The 22,263-nt window shown below is 51.4% G+C and overlaps 1 protein-coding gene across 1 annotated transcript in view; it reads right to left on the bottom strand.

The window, feature by feature from the left end:
- Positions 1 to 22,263, bottom strand: part of DDC (dopa decarboxylase) — a 63,070-nt gene that overhangs the window by 20,063 nt on the left and 20,744 nt on the right. The window contains exons 6-9 of the mRNA XM_077781121.1: positions 17,302 to 17,368; positions 12,415 to 12,509; positions 7,971 to 8,038; positions 6 to 82 (exon numbers count right to left, since the gene is read on the bottom strand). Coding sequence (XP_077637247.1) covers positions 6 to 82; positions 7,971 to 8,038; positions 12,415 to 12,509; positions 17,302 to 17,368 — 307 coding nt within the window. The remainder of the gene's footprint in view (positions 1 to 5; positions 83 to 7,970; positions 8,039 to 12,414; positions 12,510 to 17,301; positions 17,369 to 22,263) is intronic.

Below are 22,263 nucleotides of genomic sequence, written 5' to 3'. Positions count from 1 at the left end.
CCTACCTGAGTCCTGATGGCTGTGCTTCAGGTAGAGAGGGTCCAGCTTAAAGGCTCCTATCAGGTCTGTCCTATTTTTCACCCTAGTTTGAGAGAACACAGGATGGGGCTTAATGAGGAAGCCGCTCGGAAGAGCCCCCGGGGCCCATCCCTCCTGGCCCCTCTTCCAGCTGGCTCAGCGCAGACCCTCCCCTGGGACCCTGCTCTGCCGGCGTGTCCCTCACCTGTGTGCCTGACACCCACAGAACGCCAGCACCTGACGGGGCGGTATAATGAAACATCAACATTTGCCTTCCATCCCTGGCTCCTGGCACACAGCTGTTAGAACCCTTGGAATCTCTTGGAGGGTTAAGAATGGCTTTTGTAAGCCGAGGAGGGGACCCCCCCAAACTCCCCCGGGGAGCCTCAGGGCCCCCTGGGGGCTGGTTGCTGGGAAAACCAAGGAGATTTAAGGCTGGAACTCTGAGCCCCACCCCCAGTCTCTGGGGGGTCAGGGGAGAGGGAGGGACTAAGGCTGAATTAACCACCAATGAGCAACGATTCAATCAACTCTGCCTACGTGGCGAAGGACGCGGTTGCTGATACATCAATGTGCCGGGACAGAGCCACACCCGGGGTGGGGGGGGACAGGGAGGCTCTGTGTCCTCTACACACACCCCATCCTTTGTCCCACCCGCTCCCCACTCGTTTCCTTTATAATAAATCAGTGAATGTAAGTCAGGGGGCTCCCTGAGCGCTCTGCGCTATTCTAGCAAATTATCGAGTCTGAAGGAGCGGGGGGCTCAAGGGCACCCCAAACTTTACAGCAAGCTGGACAGAAGTGCGGGGACCCTGGGAACTTGTGGGACCACATCCTTCTCCCTGTGGGGTCTGTGGGAACTCTAGTTAGTGTCAGAACCAGTCCCCCGAGGGGACGCCCAGCTGGTGTCCGGAGAGCTGGTGAACTGGTGACAGGAGGCGAAACCCAACGGGTGAGTGTGTTTGCCCTCTGTCGGTCCAGGCCTGGCACCCAGCCACCGGCAGGCATCGCTAGCGTGGCTGAGAGTGACAAGGCGTTACCACCATGAACCAGCCTCAGACTCAGCACCCGGGATGGTCCCGAGTAACTCAGGTCACAACTCCCCTCCGGGCTGGGATTTGAGGTCTGGGCTTTACGACCGTCATCTCTCTGCCTCATCTGGACGCGTGGACACCATCTCAAAGCAATTTTATGGCAAACGGACCATCCTAGGGGCAAACTGGGGAAGAAACATCAGTCTGGCCGTACCTTGGGCTTGAAAGCAAATATCGTGTGGGTGAGTCCCTGGGAGATAAAATCAGGAAGCATGAAATAGCCCGTCCAGGATGTGGCTCACCAACGAGGAAGGACAACGAGCCCATATTTACTTAGGAAAAGTAACTGAAGTGTTATTTCTTCAAAGGGTTAAGAGGCAGACTACAACAGTAAGCAATAATAAGCTGTCGGGCGCTGGCTTCGCCTCTGACCTGTGCAAGAAAACAGACTGCGCTGACCTTACGCATGGGTATGTAGGGATTTTGGTGCATCCTGGGCTGTGTACGAGGGAGCCCTGGGGGAGCTTTCTCTGGTCTCTCTGTACTGGGAAATGCTCTATGCTTAGCCTTAAAGAGGGGCAGCCAGAGAGAAAGGGGTAGAAAGGCTTCTTGCTGTCTGTAGAACTCTTGTCCTTTGTAAATGAAGATCACATTCTCCTTCCCACTGAGGCCAGCGATCACCCAGGAGCCTGTGTCTTTCATTCAAAACATTTGCGCGGTGTTAAAGCCATGCAAAACGGTGTAAATAATAATATATCCAGCTCACTGCTTGTGACACAAAACCCGTGCACTGTTGAATCTGCGACTGCCTACCCTCGCCATCCCAGGGGGAGGCTACATAGCAGCATATCTGACCACCACTCCCAGAGAGCTCTACAGAACTTTCTGTTCAAATGCCTTCATCCCCTAGGGTATTGTTTAGCACGTTTCTAAGTGTAACACAAACCTGAGTTGCTTAAAGATAAATCACATCATGGAGCGCCTGGTTGGCTCCGCCAGTTAAGTGTCTGACTCTTGATTTCGGCTCACGTCATGATCTCACGGTTGGTGAGTTCGAACCCTGCATCAGCTCCATGCTGAGAGTGCAGAGCCTGCTTGGGATTCTCTCTCTCCCCATCTCTCTCCCCTCCCCCGCTCACCGTGTCTCTGTCTCTCTCAAAAATAAATAAATAAATCTCCCTTCTGGGGGAGGGGAAGAGAGAGAGAGAGAGAGAGAGAGAGAGAGAGAATCTCAAGCAGGCTTCACACTATCAGCGCCAAGCTGGACATGGGGCTCAAACTCAGGAACCATGAGATCATGACCCGAGCTGAAGTCAAGAGCCAGATACATAACCGACTGAGCCACCCAAGTGTCCCTGTTGTGCTCTTTTAATACTTTAATTGAAGATTGTTTTTTATTGTGGTCACATCTCCTGACAATCTCGGGAGTTTTATGGCTTCCATTCTAACCCTTACGTTTCCTTCCTTATGTCTCTTACTATTCAGGCTAGTAGAACAGATGTTGAACAGAACAAGAATTATAGGAATCCTTACTTTTCCAGGACCTTAAAGGGAGAGCTTCTAATACATCACCATAAGAATAGGCTTACTGGATGGCTCAGTTGGTTAAGTGTCTGACTGTTGATTTTGGCTCAGGTCATGATCTCAGAGTCTGTGAGGTTGAGCCGGGTGTGGAGCCTGCTTGGGATTCTTTCTCTTTCTCTCAAAATAAATAAATAAACATAAGAAAAAAGAATATGTTTCCTGTAATCTTTTTTATAGATATCTTCATCAGATTGAGAAAGTTCCCTTCTGTTCCTATTTTACTAAAGATTTTTGTTTTGCGGGGATGTAGAATTTCACCTGATGCCTTTTCTGCATCTAATGCAATGACTCTTCCCTCCTTGACTCTTCACAGGGCAACTGACATTTCGAAACCTTCTAATATCTGTAAACCACCCCAGAATAGCTAGAATAAACATGTTTTGGTCATAATATATTATCTTGTATTCCTTAAACATCATAGAATTTTATATGCTAATATTTGACTTCAAAATTTTCATATCTAAATTTGTGAGCAAAGCAAACTGCTTTTCTTTCTTTCTTTGTTTTCTTTCTCTGCGCTTTTTTTTTCCTCAGCCTCTCATCTGATTTTGGAATCCAAGGTGGCCCGAACTCCTGGTGATTATGACACCAGGAATGTGCCCTTCTTGCTGTTTTCTGTGAAGTACGTTTATGATCAGACTGATACATAGCTTGACAGCCTGGTTGAGTTTGCTGTTAGGAGAATTTGGACGCTTTTGTTGTGTGAAAAATTTAACTTCTGACAATAATTTATTTAATAACTATATCAAATACAGCTATGTTAAAGTAGCTGTATGTAATTGTCTTTAATAGCTGTAAGATTGGGGGGGCTTTTTATTTATTCTGGATTCGGTTTTGCTCATATACTTTATGTGGCTATTGACTGTGGACATTCATAGGCAACGTTGGGCATGATATTTGACATTGTTGCAAAAGGAAGGCTATTTAGGGGCGCCTGGGTGGCTCAAGTTGGTTGAGTGCCCAACTCCTGATTTCGGCTCAGGTCATGATCCCAGGGTTGTGAGATCAAGCCCCGTATCAGGCTCTGTGCTGAGCGTGGAGCCTGCTTTGGGTTCTCTCTCCCCTCCTTCCCCCCCTCCCCTGATCATGCACTCTCTCCTTCTCTCTAAAATGAAATAAAATAAAAATAAATAAATACAAGAGAGCTTCTTGGTTAAAAAGACAAAAAAAAAAGGAAGGTTGGGGCATCCGGGTGTCTCAGTCAAGCATCCAGCTTATGGTTTCAGCTCAGGTCATGATCTCACAGTTTGTGAGTTCGAGCCCTGTACTGGGCTCTCTGCTGTGAGCACAAAGCCCGCTTTGGATCCTCTGTCTCCCTCTCTCTTGCTGCCCCTCCTCTGTGCTTGATCTCTCAAAAATAAACACTTAAAAAAATTTTTAAGGGGCACCTGGGTGATTCAGTGGGCTAAGTGTCCAACTTCAGCTCAGGTCATGATCTCACGGTTTGTGAGTTCGAGCCCCATGTCGGCCTCTGTGCTGACAGCTCGGAGCCTGGAGCCTGCCTCAGATTCTGTGGCTCCCCCTCTCTCTGCTCCTCCGCACCCTCTTTCTCTTTCTTTCAAAAATAAATATACATTTAAAAAGTTTTTAAAATGGTTTTTAAAAAGGAAGGCTATTTAAACCGACAGATATGTGCGAGCACACACACACACCTGCACACTCCCTTGCACACACGCACACTCGGGCACACGTGGCACACGCAGAACTGGCCTGTGAAGGCAGCCATGTCACTTCCTGCTGAATGGGACTCATGGGGCAGAAACTGTCTCCATGTCACCAGACGCATTCCTGAGAGAGGGTCCTATGGAATGAGGGAAGGGGACATTGTCTGTCTCTAACCCTACAGTACTGCATAAGGCTCAGGGAATGAGGGCTCCCGGTGCCAGCCGGTGACGGTGAAAGCTTTGAGAAAAGCTTTCAAGATGTGAAAGGGCACCAAAGTGCAAAGAAATCAAAAAGACACATAGAAAATGGCGCACTAAAGCTTCTAAAGTCTTCCCAGAACTAGAGTGACTGATGATCTTCCTAAGACCCTGAATTTCAGAAGAAACCCGGTGTAACAGAAGTGTGCAAAAGCTATAAAACTATTTGTGATAAAATTTAACTTTTATTTGCCAAAGACATCAAGCGACCTTTTAGAGCTAGAGGAAAACACGTCCCGGGTGAATCCGAGGCTTGCTTTGGAGAAAAATCTGATGTTAAAGAGATAGTGAGGTCTCAGCAGAGTGGCTCATGTTTACATATAAAAGACTCAAAACACCAAATGAACAATAAAAAAACGTATGAACAGAATAATGAAATCATTATGAAGTGTATTCACCACACTTGTAATGACTTCCAGGTCTTAGAAACTCCAATTATCTTGTCCATTTCAATATTTAGAGAAAATAACCAATGCATTTACTTTACATTACAGACTAACCATTGGTAAAATTTCATTAAACAAAAAAGAAACTCTTCCGATTTTAAGGACTACAAAACAGCCAGTGAGAGCAATCCAGGAAAAAAAAAAAAACCATTTATATATCTTACTTGTCATCTGAGCAAAAAATTTAAATACATCTATAAAAAAATTCACAATTTAGGATGATTTGTTTGTTTGCTTTTGACTCATGGGGGGGTCTAAAGGGATGCCTGTCCCTTTTGAAATCTGGTTTTTATGAGCCTCACTAACCCTAACCCTAACCCTAACCCTAACCCTAACCCTAACCTGTATTCTATTGTGTTGATACCTCATTTTGCTGCAATAGCGTCTTAGAATAGCAAAACATATATATTTGAGTCCATGGATGTTCAGGACAGTCTGCAGAAGGTTCTGAGCAGATTCTCAGCCTTCATTGTCTGCCCGCTGGCTGTCACCAGGTTGCCCAAGAACACGCAGGACCGCCCACCTCGGAGCGGGACCGCCCACCTCGGAGCGGGACCGCCCACCTCGGAGCGGGACCGCCCACCTCGGAACAGGGCGGAGAGTGTGCTCTGGTGGGCAAACAGGGGAGGGAGGCTTCAGTCCACCTCTTCCTGTTGGCCTTGGGCTGTCCCTGCCTGGGCTAAAATCTAGGACTATTTTCGAAAGTGGGATCAACTTGAACAAAATTGGAAACACGATGGGGCCCGATTTTGCCTCATTCCCACCAAAAACCCAGCACTCGTCTCCAATTTCTTCTGATTCCACCTAAACAATTCTAATGCCTCTTATTTATGAGATATGTTTGTAAAATGCGTGTCCACTTTCCTGCATGGATTTTTTTTTTAAGATCTAGCATCCTTTATTTGATTTTTTTTGTGTTNTAGATAAACCACATCTTCTTGATCCATTCGTCACGTCCACTCTGTCAGGCTTCCCTTGACGGGCTGGTGCCTGAACTGGACAGGATGCTCTTGTTACATCTGCTCCTGAGTGACCCCGGCAGCCTGGTCACACCCGTGAGGGGTTCGGACCCTTCCTACCCTTGCCGCTGATGGAGCTGTCTTCTCTCGTCCTTCACTAGCTCGCTGGCTCTTTGGACCCAGGGGCGGGATGCCACGTTATTACATTCATTCCTATGGCATCTCAGCATTCGGTCACAGGTCATGGCCCCAAGTGCTTTTGGTCCCTCGTAGCCTCAGTTTCCCCATGTGTGAGAGGTGGCCATGATGCCATGGAGCTCCAGTGATTTATGTCAGAGAAAGGGTGCTGAGGGCTGCCCACCCTAAACACTTATCTGATATTATTATTTTCCCCAGGTAATGAGTAAAACACCTAGGCACACTGTGAGCCCCTACAGCCGCCACCTCCTGGCAGCCCTCCTGGTTCCCCTCACTTTACCCCCGACAACCGTCCAGCCTTTTTGTCTGGCTTTCTTGGCCCGCTGCCTCACTGACAGCTTAAGGACCCTGCGTGCTTCTGAATCAGCTCACACCAAGGCCGCCACCCCTCCCAAAACAAAGGCGGCAGGGCCTCTACCGGCTCCGTGTTGGCTCTGTGCCCACAAGCCACAATCTGACCAAACACACCAGCAGAACAGAATTACATCTCGGTCCCAATTAAAGCTCAAAAAGACGGGCTTCGCGGACTCACCATATGAACCATTCTTCAAGCATTCCACTTAAAATAGACAAACACGGCCACAAGAGCACGAAAGAATACTAAGATTCGTAAGAGCTATAGCTTAGATAGATCCTTACACGTATTTCGGACGAAGCCACATCTAGAATGGGCCCACCATGGGGCTGTAAAATCACGCATCAAAGCCTGGGTCAAAGGTTGACGAAAAGAATTGATTTGAACCGATTTTTCAGTAAAGCACTGAAAATGTAGTTTTGTCTTAAGACAAACTAGTCAAAAGGCACACTGGTCGCTCAGTAAACCAGGAGAACAGAGTTCAGTTGGGTCAGGGGAGAAGTGTTTTCTTCACCCCTCCACGGTGAGAAACCATTCAATTACACGCCGAATCATTCTGCACAAAATTCATGCAAAGCCCCTCTGGTCAGAAGGCTGATTAACCTCCTTCTTAGCGTAATGAACGTAGCAGAGCCATTACCCAGTGCTCCCACACCGCTCCCAGGGACTGCTATTTCTTTCAACATCATCTGCATGATGGAATATCACCCACTTTCACCTCTGAATTCTTTTTCTTGCTCTAAATAGAACCAACATGACTATGGCACCGCTACTAAGAATGTTCTGGGAGGGGCGCCTGGGTGGCTTAGTCGGTTAAGCGTCCGACTTTCGCTCAGGTCATGATCTCGCAGTTCGTGGGTTCGAGCCCCACGTCGGGCTCTGTGCTGACTGCCAGCTCAGAGCCTGGAGCCTGTTTCAGTCTGTGACTCCCTCTCTCTCTGACCCTCCCCTGCTCACGCTGTCTCTCTCTCTCTCTCTCTCCTAGAAATAAATAAAACATTAAAAAAAAAAAAGAATGTTCTGGGAATCTCGTGGGGGAAAGGATTACTTTTCCTTTTCCTTAGCAAATGCTTTTAAGCCCTCAGACTCATTAACCGTCTATGAATAATGACACCGAAGCCACCAAATTAGAAATATGTCCTGAAATGTCCTTGCATTTTTGATAACGCTTTGGTACTGTTTGGTAGATCAAACTACAGACTTTTTCTGTATTAACCTTCTGTCCTTGGGCTAACAGCTGCACTAGTATGTTCTTGCCAACAGCTCACAATCAGGTAAGATTGGCCAGGAATTCCACCCATGGTTCAGAAGGGAAGCAAGCAGTGAGCAGGTGATACATGAGATGGCCCAGCGATGGCGTCCTCCTCACCCGCCATGTTGCTTTCCTACAAAGCCACGCGTGGAAAGTGCGGTGTGCACGGGATGACTGACACGTAGCTGACAGGGAAACTTACCACATGGCGGAGCAGTCGAAATTCACCAACAGCCATTTGTGGGGATTGAAGTTAAATGAATCTGCAAACTGCCGAGGAGCAGCAATAACAAAAGAAGATATTTCCGTTACTAAGGTCTAGTTGTACAACAGGACTCCGAACGCAGTAATTCACAGCTGGGAGGGTCTGGGCTCTGGAACCCGCTTGGGCACCCCCCACCCTCCACCGACCTCTCTGCACCGCTTCATGTTCATGTTCAAGTGAGAACAACAAATCACAGCTCGGGTGCTAAGGAGCTGACTGTGGGCTGATGCACAACGTGGGGAGGGCAGCTTTCAAGTCAGGCACTTGGGGTTGGATCCCAGCTCAACAGCTGACTCCGTGTGCACGGGAACGGGAATGTCTGTTTTATGGAGAGATGGTGGCATCCCAGCCACGAATTCCTCAGCCCAGCTCCTAGCATGGGATAAACTCTCCAGGTCAAATGCTGTGCTTGCTGTGACTGTTGGCGGATTGGCAAGCATTGGGGAGCCCACCAGGCCCACTGTCTCTCCTCGGGACATGGTGCCAGGCACCCAGATGTCCCGAAAGTATCTGCATGAAGAGTGACAGGAAGGATCTCATTCTTTTTAGGACAGAAAGAGCCTTGGACTAAGAGTCCCAGACTCTGGCCTCAGTGCTTCCGCATTAGGCTGAGGGCCCTTGGTGCGATAACTCTAGGAGAATTTATAAACAAGGGATGAAAATGAGACAATCTAGAACCTTCCTATGAACACTCCCTTTCATTTACATGGTAATCCTAATTTGGTGTGGGGCCATCATATCTGAAACAAGGGAGGCATTTCAAGGACCGTGGATCATTCGAAATATGCCGACTCCCAACAAGAAATCTGAAAGCAACCCCAAGAAAGGACGCGGAGAGTTGCTGTGCCCTGTGAAGATGCCTGTCCCCAGCAGGAATGGGACACAGGTCACATTCTGGGGGCTCTCCTGCTCTGAAATGCATGAGCTCCAACTCACTTTTAATGGGGAAACTCACAGTTCGACTTTTCCTCATAAAATGAGACGGTACACTTTCAAACGTGCTTGGTCTGTAGTCATATTAAATATATCTACCAGGGCGCCTGGGGGGCTCAGTCAGCTGAGCATCTGACTCTTGATTTCAGCTCAGGTCATGATCCCGGGGTCATGGGATCGAGCTCTGAGTCGGACTCCATGCTGAGTCGGACCTGCTTGGGATTCTCTCTCTCTCTCTCTCTCTCTCTCTCTCTCTCCCTCCCTTCCCCCTCCCTCTCCCTGTTCTTGTGTGTGTGCATGTGCATGAGCCTATGCTCTCTCTCTCCCTTTTTCTCCCTCAAATATGAATGAATGAATGCATGAATGAATGAAATGTATCTACCTTTCAAACGATGAGACTATTTGGAATAACCGGAATATTAATTCAGATGTGCTCTGTCAGGAAATTGTATCGATCTGGCCTATGAAACACTTTCTGCCAGCAGCTTCCTCAACACCACCATGAACTGGCAAAGTTCTCGGAATAACATATGTCATCACGACCAACGGGAGGGTGAAAACTACAGTAATCAGGATCACCACAATTTTTATTTCACGGGTTAGTTCTTTCTCCAACGCTAATGCAATCACCAGCTCTTCCTGCGCGCCTAAACATCTCCGTCTTTGTTTTTAAAGGCAATGTCCGAGTTCATCGATTTCAGGGGCTGCCGTATCTCCAAGCAGAAAATATGATTTCAACCACCAAGGCTGGCCCAGGAGGGCGCTCTGTGTTTTCACTGAGCTACCGTAAGTGGCGAGTTCTCACATCCTTCCACATGTGTGCCCAGGGTGATGCACAGATCTGGGTGCAGCCAGAGGCCCAGGGACACAGCCACGTGGATAAATCCCCCAGCGGAGGCAGAGATAAAGGTCCCCGTCTGGCTGACTCCCCTCACAGGCAGCTGAAATCTCCCCCAGCCGCTGGCCTCTTCTCTGTTTTCGATGAGCCCCGGGGAGGCAGCGAGGGTGCCAGGGGCCAGGTGGGTGCCGCCCCACCGGGGAGATGTCTGCTCAGCTGCGTCAACCCCCACCAGTGGGGGAGAGGTAGGGAGGACATTCATTTCCTTCCAGGTTTCAATAAAAGTGATTTGGAGAGAGAGACGGGAAATAACGACAGGTTTCATTTGTTGATAAAAGGAGACAAAATGTGAAAGAGGAGCCTTGTTTGCCGAGAACGTTATTAGGTTATTAGCTCCCTCCCGGAGGGGCCGGTCTGTTTACTCATCTTTCATTACCCAAGTGCTGTGTGCTCTTTCTGCTGGCGGAGAGAAGGGCTCTTATCTCGGGCTCGGGACCCACAGGATATTGCAGCTCCCTTATCTGACCAGCTGAGCAGGAAGGCCCTCGCTGGGCGAAGAACAATGCAGGAGACATGGAAGTGACTCAGTGTCGGGCATGAAATCGTGTCTGCCGCTGGCTGATAGGATCTCGCTAGAGGGCCCAGCGCCTCGGTGGCCTGACAGTTGGCCACCCCCTGTACTACCCCTCATGAAAGCCAAAACCCCAACTCCTGGGTTCATGGGGAAGAGGAACACCGAAGGGGGAAGAGGTTGTACAATCCCCAATGATCGCTTTGCCCTCTGTCCCTCGAGGCTGCGGGGACAGACCCCCAGTGATGTGGACCATCTCTGTAATGCGAGGTATGGAGACGGTGGAGAGGTTTGTTTCTCGTTCCCCGGCACCAAACAGCCACAAGACCAGCTACAGGCAGTGAATGGCAGAGAGGGGATGCCAACATCGTTTCAGAATTTCTCATAAGCCGCAACGCCCCGCCCCAATACTCATGGGGGCCTTTGGAAGCCCCATGTGCCACTCCCTCCCCAGGAGGAATCTGAGGTCTGGCATGTACCAAGTGATCAATAAGCAATTATAGAGCAAGTGAGTCAATAACGAAAGTGATGCGAAGGAGGTGGAAACCAGAACCCCGCTTCCTTCATCGGTAATAAGGGGGTTTCTTTTCTAAGATGGGGACATCGGTATTCTGTACACGACACCCACTCTTCTGGTATTATGGCAACGTGAGAATCCAAATTAGTAATTAGCAAACAAATGGGCAGCACGGCCGAGAGCAGAGAGGGGTCTGGAGGGACCGTCTGTGCAGCCACAGTGAAAAGTAATAACGGAATCTAACTCCCACACCCCCCTCGCTGTGTGCCAGACGCTGATTTCTAAGCCCTTTCAATGTGATTAACTCCTGATACTTACAACACCCCCTCACAGCAGGTACCGCTGCTAAATCCACTCTGTGGGGTGTAGAGAGGGTACTAACGTGCCCAGGGACAAGCTAGTTGTAGGGTAAGGCTGGGATTCACGCAGTCACTAATGCCAAAGACCAGGCCCTTAATCCCTGCACTGCGCGTGGCCCCGGGGTTCAGGAAACCAGTGCCTCTGAGCACAGAGCCAACGCTGTGGCTCCACTGACTCACTATCCCCTTGCCCTGGACTCCCTGCAACGTCGCTCTCTCTGGACCCTTGATCGCATCTATAGCCACGTTCCTGGACAAGAGGAACGTTGCGTCTCTGAGCTCGTGAAGTCCTCCCTGAGTCTGAAATAACACATCTGAGCACATCCATAGTGTCATGTCTTTGCCTCAAGTCGGTACCACGTTACCCTCCGCAGCAGAGTGCTGGCCGATAGCTTTGCTTACTGGTTCTCAAAAGCAGCAGGTGTTTTGGCGGGCATTACAAGCCACATTTTAACAACTTCCAAAAGTGGCAAAAGATATCTAAACACATCTGCCATTTTGCTTGTTCAATACCCGTTCACATCAATACCATGCTCGGTCCCATGGTCAGAATAGACTACCATATTGAACCAGATCAAAGAGGAATGTAGGATGGCTTTATAAATTACTTTTTTAAAAATTTTTTAATGTTCATCTAATTGGGGGGGGGCGGAGGGGCAGAGGGAGGGAGACAGAATCAGAAGTAGGCTCCAGGCTCTGAGCTGTCAGCACAGAGCCCAACCGGGGCTCAAACCCACAAACCGTGAGATCATGACCTGAGCTGAAGTCAGATGCTTCACCAACGGAGCCACCCAGGCACCCCTATAAATTACTTCTTGATCTGAAATGCACTGAGCTTTGATTTTCTTCCTAAATATTTCCCCACAGTGTTATAAGCTAACATTTATCCTGTCATGAGAACCCAGCCCAGGATCTGTGCAGACTGAAAAATGGCTGTAAACGTCCGGTGTATTTCGAGAAGACTGGCTGTAGGGGCTGGGAAGATTCTCCACCCCCATCACAAGGAAGTCTAATTTCTGAGGACCATAGAATGTGTTTGGAAGTCGTTCGCTGAAACAAACCCCAGCAATGAAAAACGGAGCGTCACATCCTTGCAAGGGGAAGTCACTGATAATGTAGCACATTTAAACAGCGATTGTCTTAAAGGTGAAGAACACACCTACCTCTACTCCATTCAGAAGATGCCGGAACTCAGGGCAGATGAAGGAGCTGCCCGCATAGGCAGCATCGATGTGCAACCACATGTTTTCCTTGTTACCTGAAATCCAGAGGTGGCCCGTGAGTTCCCCAATGGATGCCCTTATCACAGGGGACTGACAGCATACTGCGTACGGTCTACCAACAGCATTTGCTGGCCCGACTGTGGACCCTAACTGGCTCCTTGAGTCTGAAGGCAATGAAGCTGAGGGTGGAGGTCGTGAGCTGGCCCCACACAGTCGTCTCACAGACGAGGTGCTCAGTGACTGTGTGCAAAGGGAGGGAAATGGGACCCGCTGCCCTGCTTGACTTGAAGGTCAATGCTCACGGTCTAAGGGATCAGCCCGCCCTACCCCTTGAGGCTCCTTTATTACAGTTATACCTCCTTTCTCTGTCTTCCGCCATCTCATCCACTGGGAACTTGCTCCCCATTCTCCTGGATTGCCGGTCCTAAAGTCTGTCCCCACAAAGTCTTCAGGGCAGAGCTGGGTCCGCAGACCCAGTGACCTCTCTCCACCCCACTCCATCCCCACACAAAGCAGGCTCGTTTGTTTTAGGCTCTCTGCAACCCTCCCCGGCTCCTCTGGGGTACCATTTCTGCTTTCTAACCGCAGAATAGCCTCGCAGGAAGGGACTTCATGGTACTTTGCAGGGGTAATAGTGTCCTGATTAAACTTGCTCCCTCAACGGGGACTAGGTGGCTTCAATCTCTGCCTGCAGCCATCCAGCAGGCCTGTCTATGGTCTTAAGTCCCTTCCAGCTCATTCTCCTCCCAGACAAATGGGCATGAAAATCACACCCATGACCTGAGGGACAGACAAGATACCATCTGTAACTGCCTATCATGATACCTAGTCGAGGGTTCATGAGAAATAAGGGCGATCGTCGTGATGAGTCCTTCGCGTGTGCTGGGCACTTAGCACATCACAGAATAGGTAACCATGAAAGGCTGGGGCGTCTCGATGGGAAGCAGGCACCTTGCCCAGACTGGGTCAGGGCCCTGCCCATGAGACTCAGGCAGCCCCTGCCAAATGCATTTGTGCCAAGTGAGGGATGCAACATTCACTTTTTCATGCGTGATGCTCACTAACCACATCCGATGCCGCGAGGAGTGACAGCTAGTTCTGAGCTCTGTGGCTCCGAGTTCTAAGAGGCGTTTCAAAACCTTGATTCCATCTGAGCTTCAGGATTGGAGGGATTAGAGAGATCAAAGCACTCGGTTGGATCCAGACCCAAAGTGCTCCGGAGACATGTGATATTGCCATGGAGGATCACGATGAGGGTGAGGTCTGCTCAGCCTGAGGCGTGGTTCATGGGCGGAGGACATGTGGGCTGGCCCCTCTGTGGGGCATCTCCCTGCCCCACCGGCCCCCCCACACGGATGCGGCAGCGAGCCAGCGAGAGCGCAGAGCCTCAGGACGGATGGGATTTCTGCTTAGAAACCACAGCTCAGCCCTTCTGGAACAAAGCCGCGTTCCTGGTGCTTCTCGAGCGGTTGCTGTGGCTCAATCTGCTGTCGGCAGGTAGAAACTGCAGATGCTCTTACAGGAGACGCGTGGGACCTCACAGACAATCCATGCTCTCCATGGGGCAGTCTGGGCTGGTGAGGAAACCTGGTTCTGTGTTAGAGGCGCCTCGGTGGAGTTTAAGACTTCAGTGTGTCTGTTCGGTTCAGAACCGACGAGGGAAGAGGTGAGGCAGGGCGGGGCCCCGAGGCCTGAATAGGCAGACGAGTCAGGAAGGACTCAAGCCAGGAGGGTAGGAGGTGGGGACCAGGTTCTGGTGGCAACAGACAGGGCTCTCGTTCCCTCTCTCTGCCATCACCCTCGTGAGAGGACCGTTTGATAAGAGTAGAAACTACATCCTGTGGGGCATCTGGGTGACTCAGTCTGACTCTTGATTTCAGCTCAGGTCATGATCTCACAGTTCATGGGTTCAAGCCCCGCTCTGCACTGACAGCAAGGAGCCTGCTTGGGATTCTCTCTTTCCCTCGCTCTCTGCCTCTCTCTCTCTCTCTCTCTCTCTTTCTCTCACTTTCAAAAATAAATAAACATTAAAAAAAGAAAGAAAGAAAAAAGAAACCACAAGCCATGCATTGTGAGCCGGGTCTCCTCCAGGATGGACAGAGGGGAGGCTTGTCCCCAAGCCCTCAGGAAGGCGCCATGATGAAGCCAGTCCCTAGAGCTCTACTGCTCCGGAATATATCGGAGACCCAGAGAAGGGCAGAGGGAGGGAAAGACAGGGTCCTCGGGAGGGAAGAGAAGGGGCTCTCCAGGTGAAGGTGTTCGGGGGGACTTAACTTCACTCCAGAAGGGCTCTAGCAAGGTGACCACTAGCCCTGGAGGGCCCTGCCTGATGGGAGTCCTTTCCCACCTGGGTCTTCAGTCCCCAACAGTGCGACAATATGATTTGGGATGGGGGCCTTGGGCCATATGTGACTTCTGCGGGAACTAGGGACAGAAGGAGGACTGGAGACTGAGGGCCACCAGGTGGGCAACGCGTGACTGAGCCCCAAGAAAACTCTGTTGTCACAGATTCGACCAGCTTCCTTGGTGGGGGCGGGAGGGGGTCTCACTCTCTGTGTGCGGTCATCATACCTGGGGAAGCCAGCCGCCTATGACCTCGCGGGAGACGACAAGGGTGTGGACGCCCCCCACACTGTGCCCCACACCCCTCCTCCCTGCAACAAGCCGTGAGATGCTTGCAGAGGGTCCTGTAAGTCTTACCGGCAGATTACTGAACCTGAGGGTGCTCTTGGGAGGTGTCAGAGGCCAGGGTGGTCTCGGAGGGATGAGCATCCCCTGTCCCTGTAGTCGGTGTAAAACTCTCGCAGAGGAAATCACAGGTGCCCAAGAAAAGGGGACTCCAGGTGGGTTTCTCCTCTGTCCGCGGGGGGTTGGGGGGCAGAGTGCCAAGAGCACCAACTCTGCATCCCGTGTCTGGTATGTGATCTGGTGCCTCCAGATGGCATGGGCATCTCTAGAGGCCAGTGGTACCTGGCCCTGAGGCCAGGGCATGGGGGCTGCATATCACAGGACAAGTACACCCAGCACCCAAGCAAGCGAAACCTCAGCCAGGAGATTTGTGATACACTCGGAAGGGAAGAGGCAGTCTTCCTACGTCTTGAGCTCCGTGGCTGGTATATTTCCTTATGCAGCTTCCCTGCACGGTACTGACTGGCCAGGCTGGCGGGGGGCCAGCCAGCCTGGGGCTCGGAGCCTGCCAGGCCATGTGGACTCTGCCCTACCGAAGCCCTCGACCCCCTAAATCTGAGAGCCCCGGGGATGACATCAGCCGGGCCCCACACGGGACAGGACCTCCCGTTCCCAGACTGACATCTGAGTCTGAGGGGCACCCAGCAGCTTGACTCAACTCATGAGGGTTTGCAGCTGACGAGGCCAATTCCCTGTGGCTGTAGCCCTGAGCCAGCTGGTCAAGTCCCTTGTGCCATAGCCCTGGGCTCTGCATCACTGTTCTCAGCCAGGTGCACTCACAGATGTCTACCACCAGTCACATGTGGCAGAGAAAAAGCCCATGTGAATGGATGCATCCACACCAGCAGCCCCTCAGCATGGAGGGTCCCTGGCACACCGGCCTGGTGGCTAGAGTGATACCTGTGAGCCATGGTCTCAACTGATTTCTGTGCATGAACATCCCCTCTACAGAGCCCTGTGAGGGAAACATGGACACGTGACGACTGCAAGTGTCATTTTCCTCCCCACCTTACAGACGGGGACACAAAACTTAAGGGCCAACAGCCTGAAGCAGGGGGTGCCTGGGCGGCTCCGCATGGTGCTGTGACCAGGCTGTACCCCTCACCGCTGCCACCAGCTCCCTGAGTGTGGGCACAGGGGGGTCCCTGATAGGAGAGGCGGGGTCATGCAGGCGGGGCTGGGGGCCAGTGCCCGCAGGTGGAGTGCTTCTAGCACAGGCCACGAAGATGTGATCGGGGGCCCAGAACAGCCTCCACATGACCCCAGACTGCTTGGATGGTCCGTTCCACTGTCCTGGGGTGGGCGACGGCTGCCTGGAGCCGCAGGAGTAGGGGGCCATGCCCCGAGGACGGGGGAAGGGGCTCATGAGCCCGTGCCCCTACCTAGAGGAAGGGCCCCCTCACCTGACCCCCTCCCAGGGCCTGGGGGTGCCCAGAGCCGCGTGTTGAAGAGGAACCTTTAGAAACATAGCCCTTACATTTCACCTTTCAGATTCTCTGAAATCTCATCCGTGGGAGCCCACCTATGTGCTAGGGGGTGGGGGAAAGGGAGGGAGAGTGGCCCTGAAAAGTGCAGGAAGCACATTCTTCTCCAGAGACATCTTCTCCGGGTTTGGGTGTTGATTTGCTAAATCATGTTAGGTCATTTGCTTCACTGCTTTTGGCCATTCCAGAGAAGACATTCCAGACTTAACTGAAAGACGGGTGACTCTCAGTCACTGAAGGCACACAAGCCTCAGGGGCTTGCTGGATGAGTTCGAGTTCATTCCCTTGGGTAGGGCAATCTTTCAGTCCTTCTGTACTGCATGGAAGGGCGTTTTCTTAGAGATCGTGTGTAGGGACAGGCACAGCCAATCTCAGCTCTTGTCCAATTAGGCCAACTTCTGGGTTTGTGTACCACAAACTAATGAGATGAGTACTATTGCAGATATAAGGAGCAATCAGCAAACCATCGTCATATTAAGTTATTATTATGTTCATATCACAATATATTGTAATATGTCTTATACCCTCTAATCATATTCTCTGATATGACTTATGTTACTAATATGATGAAGGAGGGGAGCCCAGAGAAGAAGGTCCCCTCAAGTCTTCCTACATTGAGCGCACATTCCAAAAGAACACTCGATCAGGTACTTACAGACTGGACCCACTTCTAAGAGATTGTCGAATGAGCAGCAGGACGTGGTCCCCAGGGTAGCCACCACCTGGAGGGTACAAAGCAGACCTTTTTATTCCCTTTGTGTTGGTCACTGTTGCAACATCCTCACGCATGACCACGGCCCCTGATCGAGCCCAGACCTCGAAGTCAGTGCTCGATCAGCGTCTGCTTAGCTGGAGACGTGAATCTGGGGATCTGCCTTTAGTCTGTGCCCAGAAACTTCACAACATGTTGAGAGAAACACCTGCAGACAGAAAACTAGGCTGTGAGGCCGGAAACAGTATTTGCACAGGACTCCCTGTGTGTATATTAACTACAGTTACAGCGTATCATTGCTTCCGTGAATGGGACGTGTGGAGTTCCACCTTAGCCTGGTGCGTGTGGCAGACTGCACCGCAGAACAGCAGGCACCCTGCTCTGACCACCCTGCCCCACGCTTCTCCTGGAACAGCCTCGTGGGTGGCTCAGAGCCACCCCAGGAGTTCGACCTGGAGTCCTACCCATCAGCTTTCACATGCCAGCCTTCCTTCTAAACGGCACTGCTCCCAAGGGAATGTCAACCCCCAAAGATGAAGATTTGCTCTAAATCGATTCATGAGAAAGTCCTACAAACACTGGAAACAATTTTTAAAGGTGTGTTTCGAGAAAGTGTTGGGCACAGCTGGTCACACAAGCGGGAAATGTGGCCTGGATTCCTGTGACCACTTGCACTGTCTGAGCATCTCGGAACATGATGCTATCACAGGTACTGTCTGATTGGTACCATTCCCAAACCCGAGGCTGTCCCTCCCCCTGGACCCGTGAAGCTCCTGGAGTCAAGTTCTGCATCTTTCTTTTTTTTAAGTTTATTTATTATGAGAGAGAGAGAGTGAGCAGGGGAAAGGCAGAGAGAGGGAGAGAGAGAGAGAAACCCAAGCAGGCTCTGCACTGTCAGCACAGAGCCCAACACAGGGCTTGAACTCACAAACCGTGAGATCATGACCTGAACCAAGATCAAGCGACAGATGTTTACCTGCCTGACTCACCCAGGCATCCCTCCACATCTTATTTCTCTGTATTTCTAAGAATTTGCACTTTGCTGAACACGGAACAGGAGCTGATCACTCTCCCAGTGATCGGAAAGCATACCGTGTTTACAAAACAGATGAGCCTAATTGATTTATGACACCGGTAGCATCTGGATAATGAAATTTCTCCCTCAGTGTGACAAGAGTGTAAATTTTCATTCAACCTGATATGCAAATTTAATTCAGCTCTTTCCTGAGCCCCCAGTGATACCCCGGTGGTGCTCTGTGCCTGGAGAACAGAGAGGAAGATGAAAAGGTCAGAAACCCACACAAACTAGTAAACCTGAGAACCTGGTTGGAGGCCCTTCTGGTTTCCTTTCACTGAGGGCCACCTGCACTTGACCTGAGAACCCAATGTGCCAGAGAAAATCAAAGTGTTCTTGCTGGGGATGCATTGTGCCTGCCCCCCGGACGGTTTGGCTGATAAGCCCTGGCTCACTGGTCACACGGTCACCTGGGCCGGACAGCAGGTGCCCGGGGACCAGAGTTGTCCCCTGCCCAGCCGCAGGGAGTGACTCCAAAGAAGGACCTGGCCAGACTCTAGCAGGGCCCACGGCAGCAATGGATGTGGGCCCTGCAGAGGGAACAGAATGTTTTAAATATTTTATTATTCTGGTACAGTGAAGCCAACAGATTGGAAAGCTACTACCCTTGAAAAGATAGCTATTCGTCTTCGCTGGCCCCAAGAGGCAGGGGCATGCTATGCCTCGCAGGGCCACCTGGGGAAGGCCCACGACCATCAGGGGGCAGAGGGAGAGGGGCGGCATGGACGGGAAGCTTTACTGTGGTTCCCACCGGAAGGAACACGGGAGGCAGGGTGAGTGGATGTAGGGGGCTGGCCGGTTTGATTAATTTCAATGGGTCCTGTGGCAAAGGGGGCTGTCCCAGTGTCCCTGACTCTCAGCTGACGAGGGTGGGGGGTAGTGGCCTGGAGTGAAAGACCCCATGGAGGAGGTAGATTGGGGTGTGGGCTCTGGATTGGTTGGTTTGGTGCTTCACCTACTGAGCCACCCATGCACCCCAATAGTGCTTGTCTCTTCAGATGCAATTTTGGGTCCCATAATGTAAACCTTCATTCTCGACAGTTTTGTCCTGAGCATGGAGAGTTTCTGTATAAACCAGTAAAATCCTGTCTGGCCCTGGGTGTGGCCTCAGTTGAGAGGAGACGAGGTGGGTGTGCTGAGCACCGACCACGCCCAGCCGGGGGCTTTGCAGAGTGTATACAGCAGTCTCAAGAGCCCCAGGAGTCGGATATGCCTATGATGCGTACTTTAAACTTGACTTCGGTGAGTCCTTGCTGGTGGATCATGGACACACGAGGGGCGGGAGCCGATCAGCATATGAACCCTGGTGTGATGAACTCTCGTCCTGCCAGCTAACGAAAGAGCCCAGCGCCCTCGGCCGGTCCAGCCCCCCTCGGGCTGACGCAGCTGGTGGACGGGCCGTGAGGACCAGATTGTCACGGGGGACGTGCCAGGCTGGCGGGTGGCAGGGCCCTGCCTGCTGTGTTCTAGATAGCTACAGTCAGCTCGTTCTAATTCTCAGAAGCCCCGCACCTGCTCCCCTCCGGGGTCTGATTACCCCGGCTCAGCTCAGTGACGCTAACCTGATTTGGGCTGCGCTAATCACATCTGTGCAGGGGAGGGAAGGTGGGGAGTCAGTGCAGGCGCCGCTTCCCTGAGTGCCCACAGAGGCTCTGCTGCCCCGGCGCATGTCCCCTTCGGGGACAGACAAACCTCTCCTGCCCTCATTGCCGTGGCTCTCATATGCACTGGTGGGCACAGCCCTCTGCCCGTGACCTGACCTTGTCAAGTCAGCTCTAAGGACAGTTATCCACCACAGGGAAGAAAGGGAAACTATTACAAGCCCCACGCAAATTCGTGGAGGGGCCGAGATCCACCTCTCCCGGTCCAGACCTGCCAAATGTGCCCTGCGCTCTCAGCAGAGGCTCCCAAATTTTGAGATGTCTGCAATCGCTCGGCAAATGTAAGGAAGGCAATGGGCCTGCATCTCAGGATTATGCACACAGTTATTACTCAGAATTGTGACCCGTTAGATGTACAGTCTCAACGAGGCAACTGGGCAGTACGTCCAAGTCCAAGCTGTAGACCTTCTAAATCTGGGCGCTGCCGCCCTCTCCGGCTTCGGAGTCCCTTGGTCGAGGAATCCGTTTAGATAACATACCTACTGCATTTCCTCAAACATCCTGTGACCTCCCACACCTCTGTGCCTTTGTTGTACTCTTTTCTTCAATAAGAAGGGCTCTGTGCCTGTGAGCGTGGCCTGCTTACCCACTAAGCACACAGCTTACCCTTTCTCTCTTAGCCAAAGCATTCGCTGATCCCTCCTGGAGGGTTAATCACACCCCCTGCCCTACGCGTGGATCGTAGGTGCAGAGACTGGGAAACGTGTACCTTCCCACCAGGAACCATTCCCTCAGGAAAGGGACCAAGTCTTCATCGGTCCCCAGGGGGCTGGCACGCGGGTGGCCTAAAGGCCTGGACCTTTGCTGAACAGAGAGGAGTGTGCTTGTGGATGAGCTTCCAAACCTGCCTGTGCTCTGAAACATGAGATCAGCCCTTGTCTGCAGCTCCTTCCAGAGTGGCACAGATGCCCTCAAATGTTAGCTGGAATCTTGGTCTTTCCAGCAAAATTCCAACATGGCGCCTCTGTTGGGTGCCCAGTCTTCCTTTGGGAAAATAAAACTGTGGTTTGTTCCCCCTCATGCTGAGTGGTCTTCCCTTAAATACTTGGATCTCTCCTTCTTACCAGGCATCTTCACTGAGTGTAGGAATACACTTTCAGGCTCCTTTCTGCACACCATGCATGTTCTGCACCACCTCACCCCTTCCCGGGCGAGGCCACTCCAGTGTGCGGTGGTATTTTTGTAGGGTAACTTTGAATTGATGCCGACTGAAGACATTCACCCAATTTGAGGCCTGTATTATAACAGACAGACCACCAGAGGCCCACTTCATCACCAAGCGCTAAGCACCAGGCTTCACAGACCATCTGAGCCTCTCAGCCACAAGAGGGGTTTTGAAGATACTAATCATGTTGTGTCTGTATTCAGCTAAGAACTCCCTTAGTGATTATGCATTGCCCTTAGGGAGAAACCTGTCTTCCTCACCCTGGTCCCTGCATGAGCTCCTCACCACTACCTCCGCAGCCCGCCTCCGACACCCCTCCATTCAGCCTTGCACCAGGCGGTGAAGACCCTCACAGCTTCCGGGACCTTGCATTCGCGCTCTCCCTGCCCTTCTGTGGACAGCAGGGCAACACAATGTGCGAAGCAGGGCTCTGGGATCATGTCGCAGTGCAACCTTTGTGGCTCTAGCAAGTTCCGAGCCTCCTTTGCATTTCAGTTGGCTGGGATGCAATACATTCTCATTGCTGTTCCTTTCCCAGGAGTGCATTACCCAAGCAGCCCATGACCCCTCCCTCGGCCGACATCCCTCACTTTTTCAAGACTGTGGCTCCTATAACAAGTCTTCCCTGACCCCCGTGTTCCCATAGTGACAACTACTGGCTTGCTGGATTCACTGATCACACTGCACCTTCTGCGAACGGCTTCACTTAGCGTCTCTGTCTAGCTCATAAGATCCTCAAGGGGCCCCGCATCCGCAGCCCCCAGTCCCAGCACACAGCCTTACCCAACAAATATTTGCCAAGTGAATGACTAAGTGAATGAATAGGTAACTAATGCACATCCCATCGTGGTAAGATTGGAAATACAACAGTCTGGCACTGGCTGCTAAGACCCTGGCTTTGTCCACCCTTTGCCTGAGAGCCCATTAACCAAGGATTATAACATGTCCTCAGGGTAGATGCCTCCTAAAATGTCCCAACAAAGGCTTTGGCCCCTCTGAAATGC

This window comes from Crocuta crocuta, unplaced genomic scaffold (genome assembly GCF_008692635.1).
Source record: "Crocuta crocuta isolate KB4526 unplaced genomic scaffold, BGI_CrCroc_1.0 scaffold108, whole genome shotgun sequence".
NCBI classification, from domain to species: Eukaryota; Metazoa; Chordata; class Mammalia; order Carnivora; family Hyaenidae; genus Crocuta; species Crocuta crocuta.
Note: the sequence above shows the minus strand (reverse complement) of the source record. Positions and strands in the feature narration are given on the sequence as shown.